Source organism: Lygodium microphyllum, chromosome 5 (genome assembly GCF_053477565.2).
Source record: "Lygodium microphyllum isolate KBCC chromosome 5, Lygodium_microphyllum_v1.1.10, whole genome shotgun sequence".
Classification (NCBI taxonomy): domain Eukaryota; kingdom Viridiplantae; phylum Streptophyta; class Polypodiopsida; order Schizaeales; family Lygodiaceae; genus Lygodium; species Lygodium microphyllum.
In genome coordinates this window covers 80,117,732-80,143,968 of record NC_141139.1, presented here as the reverse complement: position 1 = coordinate 80,143,968, position 26,237 = coordinate 80,117,732, and the positions used below count along the sequence as shown (strand labels likewise).

The window sequence follows — 26,237 nt, the reverse complement described above, 5'->3', positions numbered from 1 at the left end:
GGACCCCTTCCTCGCATCATGGAGTACGAGGACCAGACATGGATGTACTCTGGATTTTGCCTCATAGGCCACATTGGCCTTATGTAGACGTTAATATATCTTTCTTTCTCTCTCAGTTGGGCGCAGAAGGACAGGGACCCGCGAACCTTATGCAGACTGTGCACAGGTGGTACAGGCTAGGGTTCGTTTAAGTTGGTGCACAAGGTCAATCGTGAGAGGTTTCCATCGCTCTTCTCTCTCTCTCTTTCTGGCAACTCTCTCTCTCTCTCTCTCTCTCTCTCTCTCTCTCTCTCTCAGCCTCCACCAAGCTTGATTGAGCTCCTTGTAATTTCCCATCAGCCTTCTATCCACTTGCATGTGGAAGTTTTGCTAAGTGGTAGCATTCATAATCCATTTTTTAAGCAATTTTTGCATTATTAAATCAATTTTTAAAATATTTATTTTGAAATTAATTTAATAATTATTTCTTGCTTTAAAAATAATATGATCAGCCAACAATTAATTTGGCTAGGCCAAAGCATCACACAAGTCCTTGGACTAGCGTTAATTTATTAAATAATGCCATATATCTAGTGTCACCATTGACGTTGATAGCTAATAAAGTGATATAGGTCAATATCTGACAACAGATACCACCTATTACTTGACTAACATAACTAGTTACAAATTTTGTCTTCGACACCCACCACTGACTTCTAAGGCTTCTTGATCCATCATTGTGAAATAACTAACTTGTACATCAGTGTGCATCTCACATTTGTACATTTGATTAACACTTAATCAAATGCTAAGCAAAACATCAAATTTTCACATCCTCTTGACAACCCCCAAACTTGCTGAGGAAAAAGGAGAAAGGGTTATACATACATTTATGAAAAATAGGTTAGGAAAAGTTGACACTTGAATTATATGTTTAAAGTCTGCATTTGTGGCATCCTTAATGTAAATAAACTAATAAATACCCATGTAATCAAATAGCATGATCTTTAACTTGTACTCAAAGTGTTGGTATGTGTATTGTTTTTACAGACCAAAACATGCCAAGAGGTTGTTCAGTCTTTATGCCAAGTAGCAAATCCTCTAGGTAAAGCAATCGACTACTTGAAGGTAAGCACACCAACTAAAGCTTGTAGGTGATGTAGAAGTATGTCTACACCATGGTTTAAAAATTTAGAACACTAGTTGATACTAAGCTTTGAAATTACCCAACTCTATATAGTTTATACATCATGCCTATTGTACTTATGGATTTATTAACTTTCAAGTACAAGCTTTAGCACTGGGGAGGTCATGATTGTAGAGGAGTCCCTTATTTGTTCTTGAAGTTACTAAAATATACATCTAAGGTGCTCTTTAGTTATATTAAGTGACCTCATTATTGTCTATGTTAATATGTTTTAGTTAAGATTCAAGAATTGTTGAGAAAGATGTTCTTTCTTTCTTAAAGTTGTAAAAAAGAGACTCTGAAATCAAGGTCCTCTAGTTGGTGGCAATCATCTAGTGATACCTTGGTATGAGTAAAGAAAGCTAACACGTTGTGCATGAAGGGCTGCATGTTTACATGTAGAGCAAATGTCATACAATTCTAAAAGCTCTTCCTTGCTTCAGAGAGTGCATAATCTAGTAAGGTAGTGCAAATTAGGTTAAAATTCTAGAAGAGCTTAGGAAAATCATGCCTTGGAAGTCTCACAAGTTGTTGATACTTGGCCCAAAAGAGCTTAATATATGAGATAAAAGATGTTCTATACACAAGAGGGGTGTGTAGTGGTTGTGAATTTTCTCTTTGCCAAAGTGCCTCCATCCAATAGAGAAAACATATATCAAGTATTTCCATAAGTATTTTCTTTGCTCGAGAGAGAGCTTGTTTTTCAAAGCTGACTTTGTGTTCTTTTGTACCATTTCAAATGTTAAGACCAACACCATGTGCAAATTGAAGTGCTCATTTAAATCGGACTTCAAACATAATTTAAAGGACAGTGATTGTAAACTAGCTTGCACACATGAAACAAATTGGAAAATCAATAAAAGACTCATGGAATAGCTAAAATACTCTTGTACAATAGATAACACAAGATAGATCCCAAAGGTTCGTGCCTCTTTCAGTATTTTTTAATCATCATTCAAAGCTTGCATAAATCACAAGTGACTTGGTATCACAAATTAACACTCTCTTGATGTCAGTGATTCACATGTTTCTTGCTCTTGAATTAGCCCAAACTTATATCCAACATGATTTGTCAGTTACTCTCACCAACCTTGACCAAATGCATGAAAGATTTGTCCATTCACACTCTAACAAGTGCAATGCATAAGAATACATGTCCTCCTCGGTCTAATTAACTTGGAAAAGGGACATTGGATGTACAAATCAAGTTTCACATTGTTGTTACTACAAACTGTGTAATGCATGCCAATCTTAATTTTAAATTGATCCAATTTGCTTTATGACATCTCAAGCCCTATTGATCCATAAATCCCAATGCTTTGTCCTAATCTTTACATATCCAATTCATTGTCAAATTGAATAAATTCAGATCCACACTTCAAATTAGCATTGCTGTCATAGCAAACTAGCATTCAATTCATGCCCGAGAATAAAGGGCAATTGCTTTGATCCTTGTAACATGCATTCCATTAGGTATGGCCTTGCATTTTCCTAATTTTTATATACATTTCCTATGATAGAATGGTTTTTAATAATTTTACATGGCACAATTTATCCACTAGTGCACAATGGGCTTGTTACCTTCAGTGTTGGCCTCCAAGTAATTGTAGAGTTTTAAAATACATATGAACATTTCATTCTGTTAAACCCTAAAAGGACAACTAGCATGTGAGCCCAATTTCATGGAGTGTTTTCTTAGACAACCGTCTTTCTCGGTTTCCATGTAATCGCACATTATTTTTCTCACAAATAGATGGATTTTTTGCAATGAAACTATTAAGAAAATCAAAATTCTCATGACAAAGTTGTCCAAAAAGTGCATTAGGCTTGAGATCTTAGAGGAGAAGAGGATCTCAGCCCCTAATGCTGAAATAACCTTTTTTCTTTGAGAATTAGATTAAAAACAATTTCATATATTGATGTGAATGGAGTTACAAAGCTACCCAATGGATCCCCATGCTTAGAGGGGAAGATTGGCTACTATTTTGGCTCTATAAACGCTGTCAACTCATGTTTCATGCTTGAAAATTGGAATTTCTATAGCAAAGAAGAGAAAAATCATTGTCTCTAAACTTGGGCTGCACCAAATGAGAGAGAAGGAGCCACAAATAACCAAGATAATCTTTTCAAATGAGTAATTGGTTACTTCTTAACAAATCTTATTTTTGATAAAGGGCTAATTAATGACATAGTCATTAATTATAAGTGAGCTACTCATTGGATTAAATTTAAGCTCCGGGCCTTCTTGATAGCTTAAGTGAGCTACTTACTAGGTGAAACTTTCAAATTATTATTAAACCTAGTGCGCAAACTTTTAATTAATGAAATTTTGTATTGCACCTTGTTCCTTTGCCATGTCCTTGTATCACATAGCATGTACACTTGTCCACTATATGTCTCAATATCAAATTCTTCATTGCTAGTCCAATGGACACTGTGCCAAGAGCTAGGAATATCGAAATTAGAATTTATTTAAATCAATCATTAAACCCATTTCTCATTCTAATGACATATCCTCCTCTTGGAACATTGCAAGCTAGCTCAATGCACGCAATAAAGATTCAACACAACATATAAAATTATGAATACATGTTTTTTAGCAACCAAGCATATTATTGTTATTGCATGTATTATCAATGTATAAATATCTAAAAATGACTCCCAAGTAGCTAAGCACATTGTTGTTACTCCATGTTTTGGCAAATATACAAATGTCTATACACGGTTTCACGTAACCAAGCATGTAGTTGTTACTCCATATACTGCCAATTTACAATTGTATAAGTTAATAGTCACTGTGCTAATAAACAACCAATCATAACTATACATATCCATTGCTATCAGTGGTATTGATGCACTAATGAATAACCAAGTAAAGTTGTAAAAACACAAGTGTGTGCCACATTGATAATTGCAAGTCTCAAAGCTCACTATCTACTAAGATGAAAGAGTGTAACAAACCCAATAGCTTCATTCAAGCAATGCAAATTCTTTACAAGCGTATCCATCTCTTGTTTCAAAGGTGGCCAAAGAAAGTTTTAACTACTTTCTCTGTAACATTAGTACATTGATGCTCTGCAACTATAGATCAAAACTTTTTTAATACCAAAGATGACCATATCTTTTTAAAAATCCATCTGATTTAGACAGCAAACCCAGCATAGCATATGCTTTAGTAGCTAAAGGTCCAAACACACCAAGCTATTACAATGAGAGGCTCACCCAATCCCATATCAACTATGTGTCATTCTCAAAGCTTAAATCTACAACTAGCAAATCAAGTATATAAAAACAGCCAATCAACATATACAAAGGCCCTCAACATAGGTCCATGATTGAAGCTTGTAAGATCATAAACACAAAGGCTCTAGCAAGCTATAACATTTTGCATAAGAGCAATTCATGTCATAATGTCATTGCTCTATCATGTGGCCATCCCAAAACCATACTCTATGAAAACATGCATTTGTCAACAAGGTAAATGAGAGCAATGACCTCAAGTGCATTTCAAAAAACATAGCAATGGTCAACAAGCAAAGAAACCTATTAAGTGTCACATCATAGTCACTTGTCTCTGTTGCTTGTTCTTCAAGAGTCTAAGAGGAAACTATGCATGAATCCACATACCTCACTCCAATGCTTTCATAAGCACTATGCTCTATTAGATATTTGAGTCACCCATAACGGTTGTTTTACAAGACTTATGCCCATACCCATCCTTAGACACTCATAATGCTTCATAAGACTTATAGTCAATGGACATTCCAAGATATCCACACTAATGCCATATTTTAAGGATAAAATCATTCCATTCAAGGTAAATAAACATGCATTTAGTGCCCTACATTCTGCATACTAAAGTAACCATACATGCCAGTGTGTGTTTTGGACTGCAGTACCCATATTAGTCCCTTGAACACATAGCATATGTGTCTAAAGACCAACTACATTTTTCATGCCAACATTGACAGATGTACTAGCATCTATAGCTTGAAATATCGATCCACAATCTAAATATCAGCCTTCTCTTCTTGTTGTCCATGATGATTATCCTACTATAGTAGATATTCTCTCTATAGCTATCATTGCCAGCTCTCCCTTTTCTCCTCAGTCAGATCTCTTTTCTCTCCTCCATTTGGCATCCTCACTCATCTTGCCCTTTGATCTACACTCATGCGGGTTCAATCTACCATCTTTGCATTATATGCAGTTTTGGCTCATCATTGATTCAAGTTTTGCATTCTTCTTCATTTTTCTCTCTGTGTTCTCTATTACGCTCATAGTTGAGCAGTTGCTTTTGCATGTCCACTCACACGAAATCCTCCTCTGACAGGTATATACAAGGGAAAATGTCTTGAATGTGTGTCTCCTGGGAGAACCTTTAAGGATGCATTATGATCTCCCATAAAGAAGATAAGATGGGCATGATGGTCAAAGTCCGCATAGTAAATGGACTAGGCAATCAAGCCTTTGAGAGTCCCAAAAGGCATGGATTGAGGGGTTTGAGCATACACACAGCTAACAGGTCACTACTAATAGCTGTGGGCACCAGGGGATGGAGATAGCATAGGTTAAGGTGTGGGATCAAAATCCCCTCTTAGCCATTAAGAATGCGTATCTAATGATCAATAACATGAGTCCATTAGCAGGTACATGGAGGAAGCAAGATTTGTGCATCAAATCTTGCATTAGCGACATATGCTAACGTGTTTTGAGTTTTCCATTCATAGACTTGCTGAGGTGGGTATGTGTGGATTAGATTATGTGATGTGAAGATATGCTAGGGTTTGCAAAGAAAACACTGAGTGTATGAAAATGACTAACATGTAGAGAACTGGGACAAGAACACAAAGAGAACAGAAGAAACTAATGAATGAATGCTAGATAAATGAATGATGAAGGGATGAGATACGAATGAAAGGGTGCTCCAGGCGAAGAGACTATCCAACAACCACCATCTCTCATGGGATCAAGCTAAAGGAGAGCTTCAAAGAGTGTTGTCGTCAGAGAATGGATCCCAAGTGCAGCAAACCATCAATGTTGAAGAACAAAATTGATGCAGGGGACTGGAGAACATGGCAGTAGAATGGATGTCAAAGCATAACAGTCTATAGGGCTAGAACGACAACAAACGGAACAGTTTACTGCCTAGAAAGAATGTTGATAAAGGAGGGAAGCTGGAAATCATGACATGGAGATGTCCAATACTTGGCAGTAGTAGCAACAGTTAAAAACAGAGCTAGATGATGTCATGTGTCAAGCTGGATGTAGTCTGAGATGAAACACAGTTGTATTTGGAGGGGGCATCAGCAGGCAGCACCATTATAAATGATGGTGGAAGTGTTTAAGGATGGGCAACAACTCTAGAAGCAAGGGCACTAGTTATAGTTAGATGGCAACATTTGATAGGTGGGCAACAACTCCTGAGGGTGGGTGAAAGCACTATCTAGATGGGCGACAACTGAATGATAGTCTTCAGGGCCGGAACGACAAAAGCACAACAATATACCTCCCAGCAAAAAGTTTCTAAAGGAGGGCAGTTGGTTGAAAACACAGCAACTAAGAGATGTATTATAGTGCCCAACCATTAAAAGTGCAGTTATATGATGCCATGTGGTAAGCTGAGCAATAGCAGGCTAAGATGAAATGTAGCTATGTTTGGAGGTGACAACAGCAAGTGGCACCACTAGAAGGGAGGGCGGAAACAATAGATTATGGGCAGCAGCTATGGCACTTGAGAGGAAGGAGCTGCAAGTGGGTGGTAGCTCTTGAGGGTGGATGGAAACATGAGTAGGATGCGCAATGACAAAATGGTGAGGGAGATGATGAAAATGATGATGATGAAACTGATAGAGAGATGGCATAGAATGTGAGTATGAGGAATGAAGGATGAATGCCCACAACATGTCATTACATAGGGTACTTAAGGGCATTTGTCCTAGTGATTGAACTAAAATTTATTTTCAATAAATGATTATTTTGCAGTTTTTTTTTTTTGTGGAGTGCAATTAAGCCAAAGGCATGATAATTTAGCATTAATAAAGGGCTTTCTTTTTACCTGCTCAACGTGCCCTCTCATTTCCAGAAATGGTGCCAAAGGGGAGTATAATGATATCCTCATTTACCCAAATGAGACCAAGGTATTAGACCAAGGGTGTCATGATGCATTGCCAGAGGGTTTACAAGGATTGTAAGGATGATGGATATCTTCTTTTGGGTAGCCCAAGTGAATGGGTCTTATGTTATATATGTGTGCATGTATGCACACATATATTGTGTGTAAAGGCAAGAATTGATAGTAGGATCCCCCACAAGGAACACTCATGTGGCAATGGTGTCCTTGTAGAAATATGAAGAGGTAGATGAGGAGAACCACCACATTGAGTGTGGCAACTACTCAGGATCCTAAGTGAGCAAGGAGTGCTCAAGAATGTGCCAATCAATGAGGTAAAAGGGCCTCATTCTAAACAATGCATGGGTTTTCATTTGGAGGGAGGCCTACATTGTAGATTTTCATTTGTTCTAAAATGCCCAACATATACACACAATGCAAATGCAAAGGGGTAGTGCATGAGGATTCATGCTATGTAGCAAGTTTCCACTTAAACAATGCCCTAATACAGGGATTGTTCACTTGCCCAAGTGCCATTTTACAATGATGAAATAATTGGATGCAATGCAAAGGGTGCATACAACAGGAAAGGGATGCCAATGTTGAAAGACAAAGAAGACAATTTGAAATTTGAATATATCATGAGGGGAAATCAACTCTTTCATGAGAAACTATGGATATTGATACCATAGGAGATGATGTTGGCAACATCTTAGCTGGAAGAGCTGTATTGGAGAAGCAACTATCATGATAGCATCAACACATGGCAATAGGCGAAGGCTTCATATCAATCAAACAAACAAGCTTAACTAAGAGATTATGGAGCCACCAAGGAATGACCAACAAACTATGTCTCTAGCTTAATAAAGATTAGCAAATACCTACACTTTTGGTCAAATTATGCAAAGGACAATACTTTACACATTGGACTCCAGGTTTGCACTACCAAGGAGTTGTATATATATGTGCTCAATATGTATTTAAAAAATCCCTTGCACTAACATATTAGCATGCATTGAATGATCCCTTTCTTATTATAAAGTAATAGGTTTTACGTGAAATTCATTCCTCTTAGTGATCTCATGTTTTCGAATTAGAAAAACCCACTTGAACTTGTGTGCTACATTCATAGCATTATAATATACAACCTCATAGACTTGAGCACATGGACCTGTCCTTAAACATCACAAGGAGACATGCCTAAATTTCCTTTTTCTTGAAGTTCTTTAGTCTCACAAGCCATGTAATGAGGGGGAGGTGGCTTGGTGGCAAGGTTTAGCAAGGAGACTTGGGTGTGGCAATGAGCTTGCAAGATACGGGAATAAGTTGGCGAAAGATGCAATTGAAGGCCTTTAATGAAGCACGTCATCATCTTATACTCTAGGAGAAAATGTGAAAATGCTTGTGGCATCCAATTATATGTCAGCATCGAGTCATGGTTGAATTACTTTAGGTGCTTCTAGTTAACCTTATACCCTTCACATAGTATTGTGAAGATGCCATGTAGCATGCTTCTTATTTATGGGTTGCTCATGGAGAGTTATATTTCATGAATGGTGGATAATGGTTGTTAATAACCAGTTTAAAAGGAATCAACAAAGGGTATTTGCACAAGTTTATGATGAAGGTAGGAAGAATAGGATTCTAGAACTTATCCACTATTGGCATCACCCCATAAGTGGGGTATGATGAAAAGCATAGTTGTCAGGTACGAAAGGTACAATATGGTACAATACGATAAAATACAATACTAAATGGTACCTTATGATTTTCTAAGGTAGGGTATGATATTAGTACGAAAAAAATTAAGAGGATTTTTAAAATAACAAAATCCATAAATCATTAAATGATAGATCATATAATACATGTTTAAAGTGGAAATAGCCATTTCATTACAGAATAAAATGAATACATGAGGGTGACCATCATGGTCGCATGGGCTACGTAAAACATGCGATACAACTACAATCTAGTATATTTGATACAAAAAAAAGAGAGACCTATGAATCTATGATGAGGCATCACTATTATCATCATCATCATCATCAGAACCATCCGAGTGCTCATGAAGAGAGTCTAAAGATAACTCCTCAGCATCCGATGATGAGACACACTCATACTCATCCTCATTGATGAGGTTACCATCATCATCAAATGATGGCTCCCTAGGTAGCAGCTATGTAGGCAAGGGGGGGATGTCGTCAATGAGACACAAGATGTGAGCTACTAGAGCCTTGCCTTACATATGTCTGCAAGCCACTCGAGCTACCCCTCCTCTTGATGATGGAGGGCGTCAAATGACCATGCCCCTGCTACCACCTACTTGAACTCCTCACCCACAAGAATGTTGACTGCGAGTGTCAAGAGTATCTGCTGCTACAACCTCTCTATAGAGCTTTGCAAAAAAAATATCCTCCTCCACCTCCTTATGTATACTCAGAAGAGTGTCGCCCGTCAACTTGAATGTATCAACATTCACCTACACAATGCAATGATGCACGTAAGATTGATCATTGTAAATGCTAAAGTCTAAATTGTAAAGTATAAAACTTCAAAGTTCAAAGTTTAAAAGTTAAAACAACAAATTTTAAATATTATGGTTAAGTGTTTAAAATTTACTTGCTTCGGACTACCCATGCTCATCATAGTCCTCGTCATGCGTAAGTTAGTGCGGCTATAGACTAGCCACTCTAATTGTCTTGTGCTAAGCCAATTGCAAATCTTTATGTGAATGAGAGAATAGGCACTTCAGTTTCTCTCACATGCATTCAAAGAGCAATCTTGGGCAAGGACCCTCATGGTTAAGGGCTAAAGGGTCTCCAATGCATATCCAAATTTTGGCCACCAAAATAAAGGCTTCACAAGTGACTCTCTCCTCCAAGTGGGAGAAGCAAAAATCGCATGCCCTCTTTGATCTGCATAGCATCCTAGCTCCTCCAACACTGCATTGTGGTCATCCACAGGGACCACACGAGTCAAATAAGCAAGCTGGTCTGAACGTAACTCTCTATCATCCATGACTGTCGGTGACTTGTAGGCTGGATGTACCAATGTGGCAAAATCATGGATGGGCTTATGCATCCATGACCATCTCCTCTCCGCTACCTCTAAAACATGTGCATGATGTGTCTCTGTGATCATTGTATAAGAACATGCCTCTACTAATGCCGCTCTAAAGAAGTGAACGAGAAGGCCTATGGTGGACCCCTCACAATCACTCATACGTAACACCCTATAAAAGGGAGTTACGATAATGACAACGGCACCTATTTTTTGCCAAAACTGCTCATTAAGGCACAAGCGTTGCATGGCTTTAGCCTCCTCTGTCTATGCTCATCCCACTCATTCCACAGAGTGAACACCATTGTCTGACCGCACCTCATAAAGGTGCTCCAGCAATAACCACATATAAGCAAAGAGAGTTTAAGAAGGCTTCTTCAACTCCAGTGTACTCTGCTCACAATACATCGCAAGCACCTTTACCTTTACCGTGAAAAATGTGAGAATGGATGTAGCTTTGCGGACCACCCTCTTCACCCACTTGAGCTTCCCAATGTCCTCCATGAGCAAGTCCAAACAATGACTTGCACATGGAGTCCACACAATTGTAGGAAACTCAGCCTCAAGCAAACGGCCCATGCGCTAACAATTTGATACATTGTCGGTAACAACTTGCATCACATTTGAGGGGCCCACCCATAACCACAATTAACAAATTATATGTAAGTATACTTATTATTAATAATACTTGGAAATTGGAGGTTAGAGAAGAAAGAGTCTAGAGAGAGTTGAAACTTGAGCCTTTCAAGTTTTAACTTTCAAGTTTCAAGAATGAAGATAGATGGGGCCCGGGGATTGGGGACCTTGCAGCCCGAGGGGAAAGAGAGAATTGAGATAGATCATAGATATTAGAGAAAAATTAATTATTAGAATAGGGAGATAGATAGTTATGCATAAATCAAATTTCAATTATGAATCATGATATTATCATAATGAAAGAAAGTGAAATAAATTTGAAAGGCAAAGTGCAATGTATACCTCAGTGATAGCTTGTCGAATGTGGCGGTAGATGAATTCTCTCGTTGTTTTCCTCCCCCTCTTGCCGATATCTACGGCTTGCAAAAAGTAAGTGCCAAGTGGATATGAGACGAGTATGTTGATGATGCCATGTTTCTTATGATCACTCTATCTGTCGGTGAGAATGGAGCAACTATATTTTATCCATGCAGCCCGAATAGGATCAAGGGCTCTATCAATTCTTTTCTCTTCATCAATCTTTTTCATCCTCATGTCATTTGTATGTAACACCAATCCATCCTTCACATGGACCCACATTGGCAATGGATTTTACGATCTTCTTCCATTGCTCTTGCTTTGAGACATTGAATGCAAGATTGCACTCAATCACCGTGCATGCAATTTCAATGTCCGCAAGTCGTTTCCTTTCTCTAAGAAAGGCAAATAATCCACGCACATGATCGGGAGCTTCAGAGAGAGACGATTGTCTCTTCGGCACCGCATGAGCCTCCACTCTTTGTCTTTTACTAGAGCCGGATGCGGATGTGGAGCCCCCACCACCAATGGTAGAGTCTTCTCTCGCATCGGTTGAAGATACGCCCACATTTGATGCTTCCTCGTTAGTAGGCATAGGAGTTGGTGCCGATAAGCCACTTCCTCCTCCTCTTGTGGATCCCTCTCTCATATTGGCGAGAATCTCCTCCGCAATGTTTTAAGGGATCTCCTTGGACGGAGCAACTTTTTCGCCCAGTCTTGGAAAGATGTTGGAGAAGCCAAGTTGTACCAATCATATAGTACTTCCTGCAATACTTGCATGTCCAATGGTGGGAGTTGGACTTCTTTGTGTCCCTCTCCACATGGATCGCATTCAAATTGAAGGCCTTATGCTTCTCACGAGTCATGGTGCCGATGATGGATAAAGAGGCCCGAGAGAGAGAGAAAGAAAGTTATATTAAAGTCTACAAGAGGCCAAGTTGGCCTATGAGACCAAAAGGTTACATATAAAATGTTTGGGAAGTTTTCCAAGTCCCAGTAAAGCTACTATCTAGTGTTATGGTGAACTAGGTGAGTAGGTACAAAATGATATACAGACTCAATACAATCTAGATGCACTTCAAGTGCAGTGTGGAACTGCTCATGGAGAGAGAGAGAGAGAGAGAGAGAGAGAGAGAGAGAGAGAGAGAGAGAGAGAGAGAGATGCTTGAGTCTCGACTCTTGAAACTTAAGTCTTGAAAGTTGAAAGGGAGGGAGACTCGAGAGGCCCGAGGGTTGGAGTAAAGTTGGGGTAAAGTTGAAAGAGCAAGAGCGAGAGAGAGGGGATGGGAGATGAGAATGGCAAATGCTTTGATAGGGTGCGGGATAGAGGGGATGGGAGATGAGATTTGAGAATGGCTAATGCTTCAATAGGGTGCGGGAAAGAGGGGATGGGAGGTGAGATTCGAGAATGAAAAATCACAAATCCATTCAAGAATCAAGATCCAAGAGAGGAAGATGAGAATGGTAAGTGCTTGTTGAATTGGTGTGGAAGTATGGAGGAGAGGAGCAGCTTTTGTAGATGAGAGAAGGGTCAAAGTTCAAATAGTCAAATAGAGGGCTACCAGCTGGAAGGAATCGAAAGAGGGCTGGGGGGGGGGGGGGGGGGGGGGGCGGGGGGAGTGCATGGCCAGAAAAGGGGGTGGGATGAGGTATCCAAGGCTTCTTCCCACCCCCCCAAAAAAGTGCAGGAAATGCGGGACAAAAGATTGAGGACGTACAGGCCAAGTGGCCCAAATAGGCTCGTTTTAATGTACGGATATGTACCATACATCGTATGGAGGCAACTATGATGAAAAGATATGTGAGAAGGCCCACTAGTAGATTGACCAAAACTCTTAAGGCTTCAAAAGAAATGTTCATTTGTAACATACAAGGTGTAAAGGAGGTTCTTAGGTCTTTGATACTAATATTATTGGTAGCACTTAACTTGGCTTTAGAATACAACTAGACCAACAAACACTTGAATTCTAATAGTATGCAGAAGAGCTTAGACACACCTATGCATTTTAGGAATGGGGAAGATGCCAAAGCCTCAAAAGTGTTATTCTTGGAGTCCAAGACCTGTGAAGAGCCCTTAGTTGATATAATGGAGGGTTACGCTCTTTCATCTGCACACTCCATATCTTTTTGCCACTTTTATCCCTTGTAAAGTATTGACTCAAATCATAATGAAGCTACTTCTCTCTTGTTATCTCTTGGAGCTCATGGGTGAGGGAGAGGACACAATGCTATGATCATGGTGTTGCTCCTTGTAATTTGCAATTTTAAAGGCTTATACAATCTTAAGGTAAGGGGAAAATGCAATGTTACATCATGCATTGGTTAGAGGTGTGCAGACCAAAAGTGGTTGCGAGGATGAATTATTTGTATTTGTGTAGCATTACCAAGTCATCATCCTTTTGTTTACACTTCTCTTGTGTTGCTTGTTTGTGTTATGCTATGATCCAATTCAAAACATGGCCTTGGATTGGGTATTGTAGTATTGAAAGATAACTATTCTTTTTGTGGTAATGAAATTACATTATTTATGTTATTTCCTAATCTCTTCAAGCACTTGTAAGTTTATTTTTACATAGTCTTTATTAAATCGTATTCTTTATATTCAAGGAACCAATTCATTGCACATATTGATGGAATTTCTTGACTTTCTAGGAGGATGTTGAAACCATGATCAAAGAGCAACAATTTTGGATCAAAGATCAAAAGCTACACCAGAGTCAATTAGAGGAGGAAAGAAGGCAAATATTAGGAGAACTAATGCATTCTAGGATATGTTTTTCTGTTTGTAGGAAAGTATTTATAATCTCTTATATCTAACATCAATGTACCATGTGTAGAATTACTAACGAAACTTTACAAGATGAGGAAGCCCAATTGATTGAGCTTAAGGAAGAGATAAACTATCAACAACATCGGATTTTCTCACTAAAAGCCGAGGTTCTTGAATACATGCCCATCTATCTAAATAACAAATATGCTATTTAAATTGACTTATCACGTATCTTAGGTCTAAGTAATCCAATTGATCAATATGGTTAGAAAGTTTGACTAGTTTCTTGGCAAACAGATACTACAAAATGAAGATATTATCATGAAGTATTTGAGGATGGTTACTGCACCAAACATTGAGCAAGGTCTTGAATCATTGGAGATCTTTCCATAGTTGAATATTGAGACATTGAAGTTTGATGTCAATTGTCATGTCCGACAAGATTGTGCCAAAGGAGAAATGTGGTGGATGTCATGATGATGAATGCTTATAGACTTAGTATTATGTAGATTTATATATTGTGATGCTAATAATGAAAATGTTGAGAAATTCACCTGAAAGTGAGAATGTAGACGTCAAAGAACTCAAAGCTATGTGATTTTAGAATAGAAAGCTATCACTTTATTCACAACTCAAATAAATATTTATGTACATTAACTGCATAGTTATTTATTACATTTGTGAATATTTCAAGATGTAGTTGTGAAACCTTATATGCCTAAAGAACCAACTTGTGGGACTTTATTTTAGGTGAATCAATGTATGGAAATAAGTTCAAATAACTTAGAATGAATGAGCATACAATAACATGAGGGATCCCTTAAAAGATGCACAAGTAGCTTGTTTTATAAAGTTGTTTTTTATGTATAGAAAGGACTATGATTAGATAGAAAACTCCCTATAAAGTAATTTTGTGGAATATAGAAACTATAGGACTATGCATAGTTTAACACTTTTCCTCAAGTTGAAAGCATCTTTGAATATAATATACGAATGTAAGAGTAATGAAATAAATCTAAAGAGCTAAGTAATGATTGGAAGACTTTGAAATCTTTCATGATGAGCCTTTTCTTATTACTCAAAATTCTTTCCTTAAGAGAAGCTCCATCATGCCTAGTCGTGCTCTATATTTATAGAAGAGCTCTTTGCCTCAAGCTTTAGTAAAGATGTCAGTCACATTCTCCTTAGTATTGCAATGATATAATACTATATCAGCATTATGCAATTTTTTCTTAATAAAGTGCTTTCTTACTACAATATACTTGGTTCTTTTATGTATGATTGGATTATTTGCTAAAGATTCATTTGAGATGCTATCATAAAGGAGTAGCAGCATCACATGATCCTTAGAACCCAAGCACTTGCAAGCCTCTCTTCAATGATATAGCTTCATAAGCTATTGTAGTTAAGGTGTCATATTCAATCTCTATAGATGAGAGATTGACTCTATTTTACATTTGGAACATTGCTCCATTTCGAAGGAAGAAAGCATTGCCACTAATGCTTTTTCTCTCAATCTTATTTGTGCATAATCTAAGTCAATGAATCCGTGTTTATTCATCTTGCCAATAGCATATAAAATGCCCCAATGATGAGTACATTTTAAATATCACAATACTCCTTTAGCCACCACCCTAAGAGATATCCTTGAACTCGACCAAATTTGTTGCATGATCAAAGTCAATGAATCCATGTGTATTCACCTTGTCAACAACATATAAAACACCCCAATGTTGAAGACCTTTCAAACATCTCAATATTCTTTTGGCCACATCCTAAGGAGATATCCTTGAACTCTACATAAACTGAGCAAGTGAATTAGTTGCATAACAAAAAGCATGCCTTGTAACAGCTAAATAGCTTAGGAAACCAATGAGTTTCTTGTATATAGTAGCATCATAACAAGCACCTTTTCACCCTTAGTTAGCTTGAGGGTTAATTCCATTGGTGTAGAGATAGCTTTGGAGCTAGCTAACCATACCAAATCTTTAAAGGATGTATTGAAGATATTGCTATTAAGAAATGAAAACATCTCCCAACTTTATCTTGCAAATTTTAATACCAATAATATAATGCAAGTATCCAAGATCTTGTATTTCAAACTAAGGGAAAAGTTTGGACTTTATATCCTCCACCAAAGTATCATTGCTTCTTGTCAAAATTAGATCATCTATATAAAGGAAGACTAGTATAATATCATTTCCTTTAATTTTATAATAGAGTGTATTCTACATTACTCTTATGAAATCCTTGATATTTAAGATGATTATCTATTCTTACCTACCAAGCTCTTGGAGCTTGCTTCAATCCAAATAAGCTCTTTTTACAAAATGCTCTTTACTTACTACAACATAGCCTTTTAGTTGTTTCATAAAGACCTCTTCCTCAAAATTTCCATTGAGAAAGACATTATTTACATCCATTTTCCATAGGTTCCATTTGTGAAGAGTGACCAAAGATAGCTACAACCTGATGGAGCTCATCCTAGCTATGAATGTATAAGTCTCTTCATAATCAGTACTATATTTTTGAGCAAATTCTTTAGCCACTAGTATGGCTTTATGTCTATCAATATGTCCTTCCTTATTAAATTTTAGTTTGTAAATCCATTTACACCCTATGGCTTTCTTGTTGGGTCTGGGAGTTGACTTAAATCCCAAGTATCATTCTTATGCAATGCAAACATTTATTTATCTATAACATCCTTACATTCATTTTTACTACATGCATCCTTATGTGTTGTAGGTTCATTATACTATAAAATTGAGAGAATAAGAGTAATATTGTATTGCTCAAAATTTGAATTTTTACTACTTTGTTATGTTAGTCTTTGGGGTGTCTTTTGCCTTATAGATCTTCGTAAGGTTGCTTGATGCTCGTCATCTTTATCCTCCAATTCTTTGCTAGTGTCTTTTTCCATGGTTGTTGATACCTACACTTTGAGTGGTGTGAAAGAGTATGTGTCCAAATCTTAGGATTGAATTGATTTTCAACTTACATGCTTATCAAATATGTGGTCGATCTCACGAGCAAACCAGTAAGACCTACGTATTGATTATTGCTTCAAGTGTTTCAAGCCGAGAGCTATGGCTACCTCTCACATTGCCATGTGCACTTTTCCACACACCGATGTAGTGAGCTTACCTATGAATCTAATCAAGTACCTCCTCCCACAAACTCGTCGATAGCTCCATGATTCAAGATACGTCCTTAGGCAAGCTCCAAGCTTTGACCTCCATAGTCGTGTGTGCAAGGAGGAAGAGAGAAGATGATGATGATGATGAGAGGAGAAGAAGAGCTTCTCCATGGTCCCTTATTCTCTCACACACTCTCTCTCCCTCTCTCATGCATAAGAATGAAGCAAGAGTAAGAAGCAAAAAGAGAACAAGTTTGGCCATAGACAAGAATGAGCTTCTCTATTCATTTCTTGGCTTTTATACATGACCTTATCCCCTCCTTGGGCAACCATCCCCTTTTTGGTCCGGCCTTTATCCATTTCTCTACTCTCTTTTTTTTCTCCTTCCTATTAGCATAGGCCTCAACCTGCACCTCTCATTCTTAACAATTTGCACAGGAGAGAGCTCGGCACTCTTATAAAAAATGAATTGCAATGTGCTCAGCGCTTCTCTTGCTAGCATATCACGGTGCGCTTATTATTGTGTATTTTCTTTTACATTTGAAACTTTCCTATATTTCATGTCTTCAAAATTTTTTTGAGTGTGCCTATCTCCTTCATTTTCCTCTTGCCTTGGGATTGTCTCCCATTTTTTATTTTTTGGCTTTTCCATCTTGGTCTTCCGAGGGTGTAACATTACCTCCCTTCTAGCTAGGTACAAGTCCCATGGCACCAAATGGTAGGGGTTGAGTTTGTAGAGGGTTGATGGAAAATGATTCTTGGGATTGTTGGGGAGGTGGATCATGTTGGGCATGCTTTGTGACATGAGTCTAGGAGGTTGCTACTGGCAAAGATAGATGATTGATCGAAGAAGACCTTCGTAGGTTGATTTGCCACACCGTCATACAATGTTCTCAAAAAGAAAAAGAGTGCACTTCCTAGGGGGTTGCATCTACCTTATCGTGTAGTGCATTGGGCAAGTGATGGTGGAATTGGGAGATGGGTAGGCAACCTAAGGTGTTTTCCCACACTTGAGAACCCAGTTCATATAAATGAAGGTATTTTGAGTGACTTCGGGAGACATGCCTAAGTTGTGATGTGGGGGAGGGGCTAGGGTGATCCGTAGGTGTAGTGCTTGTGACACTAGTAGAGTACAGATGGGCTGATTCCGTTGTCGTGTTCCTTTTCTTTCCACTTCTTTCTCTCCTTGTCCTTTCCCTTTTTCTTGTCTTTTCTTTTTCCTTATTTTACTTTTTCTTTTCCTTCTTTTTTCTTTTCTTTTTTCTTTTTCTATTTTTTTCATTTTTCTCTTTTTTTAAAAAAATTATAAAGGGAGCACACTAAGTGGCATCTTGTTCATGACCAAGTGCCAGGTTGTATGGTAGCTTATAAGGGCTTTACTTAGGAAGGCCCTACTTTGCAAATACCCCTTCAAGTTAGCTCTTAGATTGAGTGGTGTAGATGACAAAAACGGGTGTTTACACCTAGTGAATCTACTGTCAGTCATGTCTTCTAATAGGTTCATACAAAATTTTGACAAGAGGGTGGCTCTCATCGTGAGGTGTATCATTGCACAACTATTTATTTCGGCATTAATATCAAAAAAGAGGGGCAAAAAGTGCTCTTTCTTTGCAATAGGTTTTTGTTTTAATAATATTCGCAACAGACAGAGATAGTTACAAGTGGTGATGAATGTGAGATCAGGGCATGAGGAGAATTCTTTGAGGAAACCTACTATGGATGGGTAGAGGTCCCTTTCGGTGAAGGCACTTTCTTCAAGGATCAAGGCATTTACATTGTAGATGAGAGAGAAGTCACGACTACCATGCACCTCCCAGTTGACGTCCCAGTTGAAGTCAACTCCAATCCTCCTCGGGTAGGTAGAATCATCCCTTTTATGCGGTAGGGTGCTATAGAAAGCCATTGAGGCCTCTAAGTTAGAGTCCTAAATGTTTGTGCACCACCCAGGCTAAGCCTCGTATCCCTCCACTCTCAGGGGTACCTCCACTACCTCGTCTTCTTAGTAGTCTGCTAGTTCTTGCTACCACCTTGTGGGGTGCCTTATTCTTTCCTCTAGCCATCTCTTTCCTAGCCTTGCTGAGAGCTTTATGACATCCTCCACCACTCTTGGAGATAGTACCCTATCCAATGTACGAGGAAAGATGAAGGAGAACTCAATAGAGGGCAGCCATGGTTTTCCCATTACTCCCACACTACAAGTTCTTGGCCCTAGCTAGCAGGGTCCCACTCCTCACCTTGAGGGATGGCCACCTATGGAACTTGCAGTGTCTTAGCTTGGAGCTTCTTACAAGTGAGTTCCACATGTTCGCTGCATTTGTGCCTCATATCTACCATCCATTTAGAGAGCACAACTTCCTCCTCTTGGTCTTCTAGTTGTGCTTGTGGCTACAGAGGGGGCCTCAGTTCATGCACTTGTTCTTCCTCTTATTGGTTCCGTTCAAAATCAAGCCCTTCTTCTTGGATCTGCTCTGTTGGCTCTTGTGGAGGTGGCTGCACTTGTTGTTTTGGCTCCCAAACCCTAGCAAGGCGAGTTCTTGTGAGGCTAAGCAAACTGAGATTAGATGGGCTCGTTGCTCATGTACTCCCATGCTGGTGCTAGGCTTGGGTGCTTGGGCATGGAGTCCATGTTGCAACGCCTTCCTTGCAAGTTCTAGTTTTCTTTTTACTTCCTCTAGTGTTTCTTCTCCTCTTGATTGTGTGACATTTAGCATTGTGCTCAAAAAGGCTTGCTAATGCTCCAACATTCCTGTCTCGACAGCTGTGGCTTTGCTCTTTGCTCAGAGGCGTTCACTCTTAGAATGGACCAACCCTATAAGCTAATCCTTTTACTCTATCTTCGTTCTTGGCTACCCATTCCTCTACTTTCTCTTTCATCTACTCTAGCTCTTGATTTTGGTACTGGGCTAGGGTGGCGATCACTTGCTCTCTTGTTCTCACCACAATGTGTGCATTTGTTATTGCTCCTGGTTTTTGTGTTCTACTTGCTCCCTTAATATAGCTTGCTCATGGAGAGTTGCTTGAAGTTGATTGTGCAACTCTACCAACTTCTTCATGGTCCCCTTATCTCTTTGAGTCTTTGTCGCATGCAGCTCTTTCCTTGCCTCCTCTCTTTGCCTCTTCAACTCCTCAATTTCCAACTCTAGGCACATGTGTTCCTTGGAGTTGAAGGTGCACATGTTTTCTAGGGCAATGTAGTTCTCTTTCTTCATTTTACAAATCCTTTAAGCTCTCTTTTCCTTCCCTTGCCTTTAAGGCCTCCTTTAGAGCGATTGTCTCCCTGTTTAAGATCGTCATTACCCTTGTTCTTTCTACCCTGTAGGCGACAAAGGCAATTCTCTCTTCTTCCAGCTTTGCAAGTGTGGCCTTTTTCTCCTTTGTCATCTTGTCAAGCTGCCTTTGAAGCTCTTTTACCAATTTGTCACAATATTCAATGTTGCGCATGGCTAAAGGCACTGAAGTGGTTGACACTTCTAAGCAGGTTACCTTTGGTCCTTGGCATGATTCTGTATCGGCTCTATTGGTGGCCTCTCTGTTTCTGTTAGGGGGGCTCCTTTGCTAGGGGCAGGAGCAATTGTCTCCCTGTTTAGGATGGTCATCACCCTTGTTCTTTCTACCGTGTAGGCTACAAAGGCAATATTCTCTTCTTCCAACTTTGCAAGCATGGCCTTTTTCTCCTCTATCATCTTGTCGAGTTGGATTTGAAGCTCTTTTACCAATTCATCCTAATCTTTAGTGTTGTGCATGGCTAAAGGACCGAAGTAGTTGACACTTCTAAATGGGGTACCTTTGGTCCTTGGCATGATTTCGCATTGACTCTGATGGTGGCCTCTTTGTTTCTACAAGGGGGGCTCCTTCTCTAGGGGTAGGCACAATTTCTTGCACTTTGCTTACTAAGTATTGCACCCAAACCATGATGTTGCTTTCATTGACCACCCCTTCAGTAGTTCCTTGTGTTGGGGTGATTGTAGGGGTGGCCATGATTGGTGGGATTGCATGTAGAGGGACTTTACCCTTGCCTTTCACCACCGGTCTTGGTCCTTCTCTTTTGTTGTTGCGCTTGTGCATGGCATGTCATCTTGTGTTGGGCTCATCATTGCCAATTCCTAAGATCAAGAGGGTTGCTCCACTAATCTTTGAATGGCCAAGGCTATCAGCTCCTCCTCATGTTGCCTTAGTCGCTCTTCCTCTTTTTATTTCTTTTTGCACTTTTCTTCAAGCCTTTTCGATTCCTCTTCCACCCTTTGCAATTCTCTATTTTCTTTAGAGGTGAACCGTGTTCTTCTTATGGGGATTTTAAGAGTGATCTCCCTTCTCCCACCCTGGCTTGACAGCTTTTAGCCTTGCTATTGTTGACTGTCCTCTCGCTCGAAGTTCCTTATTGTTGAGTGGTTCAGTCAACCTCCTTTTTATTAGTAGCTCTTTCCTTTTTGTCGTGCTAATCCTTGTGTTCTTCTACTAAGAGTGAAATAGGTGGGCTCATTGGGGTGGGGGAGCGATGCTCCTCTTGGACAGGCGACGGCACCAGGGTTTCCTCTACTACTTCTCTTTCCTCTCCCACTCCCCCCTAGGGCCTCCTAGGTCAACTTGGAATGTGCAGTTCCTCCTCTATTAGGATCCTATCCAAGTATGGGTGGAGCATGATATTTTCTTCTAATGGTTGATTCGTTGTTATGGCTAACACTCTAATGAGGTTGGGGCCACATAGGTATGGTTATACTCTGAAGTCTTGATGGCATGTTGCTGCTCTGCATTAGTCATGATTTGGCAACCTTCTTGAGCCCATGAAATGTGCAAAGTATACTGTTTGCATAAGAAATTGGACTCAGACTCAACTAATTGTTGGAGTTCGAAAAGTTCATGTGGTGGCATGGAAATTTTGCTCTTCTTGTAGAAGATGATCAAGCTTTGGCTCAAGGTCTCTTCTCATGAAATTTCATTGCTAATCGTTTCATCTGCAATAGTGGAAGCCTTAGTAAAAATGAATTCATATTCTTTCCAAGAACATGGCAAGGAAGATATCTCATTTACTATGGGTTCCTTGAGTAGGCCTAAGTCCAAACGTTCATAACTTCTAGCAAACAACATAAAGGTGGAGTTGAGTCGTTGGATGCACGTTACTAAGTCATCCCCTGTGTCCATGACCAGGTTGGAATCTACTTCAAGAATGGATCATCGTGGCTATGATGGCCTAAGGCCTACTAGTGGTTTGGTTTTAGTTGACTAGACAAGTTGATGTGTGGTACTTCCACTTGGGGATTCTCAGTGGGTGTGGTAAGCTTGGTTTGAGAGGTTTGGAGTTCAATTGATTATGTGTCCTCGTGTTTTACAATGGTGGTCCTCTTAAGATAGGAGTTGAAGTTAGAGCCTATTTAAGTCTTTCATAGACCTATTGACATTCTTGGTCCACTCGAATACTATTAACAACTTGTACAAAGGCCTAGCAATCAACGCATAGTTCAATACAAACTGTTGGTAGTATCATGTAGAACCTAAGAAACATTGAACTCCCTTGAAGTTGGTTGAAGGGGGCAAGTCTATAATCATCTTGACTTTAGAGAAATCTGTGGCTATCCCATTCCTCGACACAACGTGCCCTAAAATACAACCATGCTTAACCCAAAACTAGCACTTTAAGGGGTTTAGGGAGAAACCGTATTGTCGACACTATTCAGAGACTATTCGCAACTTTTCCAAGTGTTCTTTCCAATTGGTGTGGACACATAGGTCATCGACAAAAACTTTCAACCATTCTTTTAGCATGTCCTTGAAAATGGCACACATGAGGCACTGGAAGGTGGCAAGAGCATTGGTCAATCCAAATGGCATGACTATGTAGACAAACACCTCCTATTCGGTGGTGAAAGTCGTCTTGTGCCTATTGTCCGAATGGACTTGCACTTGGTTATAGCCTGAGAAGCCATGCAAAAAATTGTGGGCTTCCTTTCCTGCCACTCTCTCTAGCATGTGCTTTGTGTATGGTAACAAATAGTTGTCTCTCTTTGTTGTTGTATTGACCTTCTTATAGTTTATGCACACTTGAATCTTCCCATTCTTTTTAATGACTATGACTGGGTGATACCCAATTTGTGTGCTCTATCTCATAAATGAATCCAACTCTCAATAGATTATCAATCTCTTCCTTTACTGTGTGTGCATGCTTAGGATTCATCGCGTATGGTCGTTGCTTGGCTAGTACTGCTTCAGGGGTCATGGGAATATTGTGAGTCACTATGCTTGAATCTATTTCCTTCAGCTCGTCTAAGGACCATGCAAACACATCAGCAAATTCCTATAAGAGATTTATGAGATCATTCTCTTCCTTCTCAGTTAGGTCGTCCACTATGTATATGGGTCAAAGCTTATCCTCCTCTCTTGCCAAGTTGACCTCCTTAGCCTTGGATGGTCCTTCAATGAGTTCACTTGCTTGCCCTTTCCATTTGGTTCCCACTAACATCACTATTCGATCACCTTTTTTGTACTTTGTGAAGCGCTTGGGCAAGTCCTAGGGTTTCTTCTGTTGTTCAACTTTTGAATACTTTGACTATTTCTTTTTCTCCTCCTTTAGCCTCTTGCGCCTTAGGTGGACTGGAATGTCTCCCTGGGTGCAACATGTCCTAGATGGTCGAGGTATTTCACGGTCACTATCAGAGCTCACTCGTGACTCGGAGTTGTACTCATCATCCTCACTAGAAGAGACTATCTTCCTTGGTGGTCACAACTCTGAAGTTGACTCCATTCCAAATAGTGGTGTAGTGCAAGGCTGAACTAATGTCACTCACTCATAATCTACCATCTTTAGGCACTCTAGCCAAGCTCAATCACAAACTACCTTGGCAACTCCTTTACTCACTCAAAACGTGTTAACCTCTAGGGGGTTTTGATGTCTGCGCTGATTTTCTCAATCACTCTTCCATTTGTGTCATATTCTATGGTCTCTACTTCCTCTTTGCTCTCCTCACACTGATGGAACAATAGCCTTTGTATGCATCGTCAGCATCCTTGTACTAGGACTGTGAATCTCTCGCAGGGTTCCTATTCTCGAGCTTTGTCTCACTTGTCATGAGAGTTCAGTTATATGATAGGTTTAAGCCATGCACCTTAGTCCATTGCCATTACGTGCTTTTCATAAGATCCTTAAGGGGCTTTAAATTGGCAATTAGGTTGCCAGCTAGCTCACTTGATAGGTACTCGAGGATTTTGTGAAGTTCTAACTTATTTGCTAGGATGCGGCATTGGTTGGATAATGGGACTCCTAGCCATCATGCACAAGGGCATTGCGATTAGGTTAGAAGTGAAGGTATTGTTAGCGTTGCTAGTTGAGTCTATAGCTCGCATGTATTCATCCTTATCCTCTCAGAATGGGAGACCAATGGTTGCCAACACATACATCCAATCACACTCATCCTTAGGGAAAGGAATGTACCTCATTAGATGTCCATAATCGATTTTAGCCCTTGAGTCACCCTTTAGGAGGGTAGAGATGGCATCTAAGTCCACTGGTGAGATTTCTAAGTGATCATCTTTACTCGGACTGCTTCTGATCTATTGCCCAGGAATATTAGGCCTTTACCCTAGTCCTCTATTACTCTTGCATTTCTCATCCAAGGCTTGCCTATAGCAAGATATCATAATCCACTCCCTTCATAACTATGAAGTTCACGTAGAATTGGATTCCCCGCTATCTTTAGAGTTCAATCCTTTAGGACTAACCTTCATCGCATTCGCTAGAGTGACATTGAACCGTTGGTTTTCCACTGGTGGGTTTCCCCAAGCTTGTAAGATTGCATGACTAAGTACACTAACCTCTACTCCTATGTCTACTATCCCCTTTCACATAGTATCTCCTAAGGCAATGACATGTAAGACTACGTGCATCTGTCTTCCCAAAAGGCATTCACTTATGGGGACGTAGACATTGGATTCAGTATTAGGCTTGGTATATGTGTCACAACGTCATGAAGAGGGAAGTCTTGTGGTTTATGTTCATTACTTCAATTCTTGCCAAAGTGTGGAGATTTGCCTAAGCAATTCTCCCAACAACAATGCCATAGGAGTTGTTATTAGTGTGGTTAGCAATTTACCATCAATCTTTCCCTCCTCGACTTCATGGGCTCCACGCCAATGCTCTTGAGCCATTTGCCCATTCATGGCATCCTCATTTTTCCTATGCATATGTTCATGTGATAGTGTTGCCTCTCCTACTCTTAGGTATGTGAAAGAGATTGGTGGTCTCGTGGTTGATAGTTCATTGATCCCATCCTCAATGATAGGGTCAGCTTCTCACAAGTAAGCTTGTGCTTCCTTTATCCATTCCTTGACCTTATCCACAGTTGTTAGCTATTGGTTGGGGTCGCGTACTCTCCAATCCTAACGTTTCCCTTCTCTCTCATCCTAAGAGCAAATGTTTCTACTTCAGCACCAGTGACATGTTTCCCTTTCGTTAAGGCGATCTCACTTCCTGTCTTGAGCATTATTTTTGCCTCAATCATCTTTTTCTTCCTTCACCAACTCTTCTTCCCTATAGAGGATACATCTAGATTGCTAGGTCTAGATAATGAGATACCGGCCTACTTTGTTTGAGCTCGTGCTATGATATTTATGGGGATAGGTGCAGCATCATTGTGAGGTGACTCGACACAAAAGAGTCTGAGTGGCACAGATGGTACGATCACTAAGCTAGTGGGGTTTTCCCCTATGGCAATTGGCGAACAGGTATGCGACTCTGCATTTGGGACATCTCAAGTGATTCTTCTCTCTATTTGCTTGCTCCTTTTCAGGGCAACATGATGAGGTATGCCATGGATGGCCAACCAACATGCCATGGGTTCTTGGTTGTGAGCTCCTCCTAGGCCTCTACCTCTTCCTCTACTTAAGGTCATGACTGGCACAGGTCTATAATCCATCAATATGGGATTACCCTCTTCATCATAAGAGGAATAAGGGTTCACATAAGAATCTTCCTCCAGTGGTCCCTCCACAAAGTGCATTGGAGCATTGCTTG

General features: G+C 39.7%; 1 protein-coding gene across 6 annotated transcripts in view; it reads left to right on the top strand.

The window, feature by feature from the left end:
* Positions 1 to 14,750, top strand: part of LOC148036040 (uncharacterized) — a 71,002-nt gene extending 56,252 nt beyond the window's left edge. For 4 of the 6 annotated variants that reach the window (XM_087679062.1, XM_087679063.1, XM_087679064.1 and 1 more), the window contains exons 4-7: positions 1,030 to 1,107; positions 13,983 to 14,068; positions 14,168 to 14,267; positions 14,398 to 14,747. In XM_087679062.1, coding sequence (XP_087535188.1) covers positions 1,030 to 1,107; positions 13,983 to 14,068; positions 14,168 to 14,267; positions 14,398 to 14,493 — 360 coding nt within the window. In that variant the 3' untranslated portion in view covers positions 14,494 to 14,747. Of the gene's footprint in view, positions 1 to 1,029; positions 1,108 to 13,982; positions 14,069 to 14,167; positions 14,268 to 14,397 lie in introns of all 6 variants that reach the window. The other 2 variants (XM_087679066.1, XM_087679067.1) reach the window with 2 other exon arrangements.
* Positions 14,751 to 26,237: the final 11,487 nt, after the last annotated feature.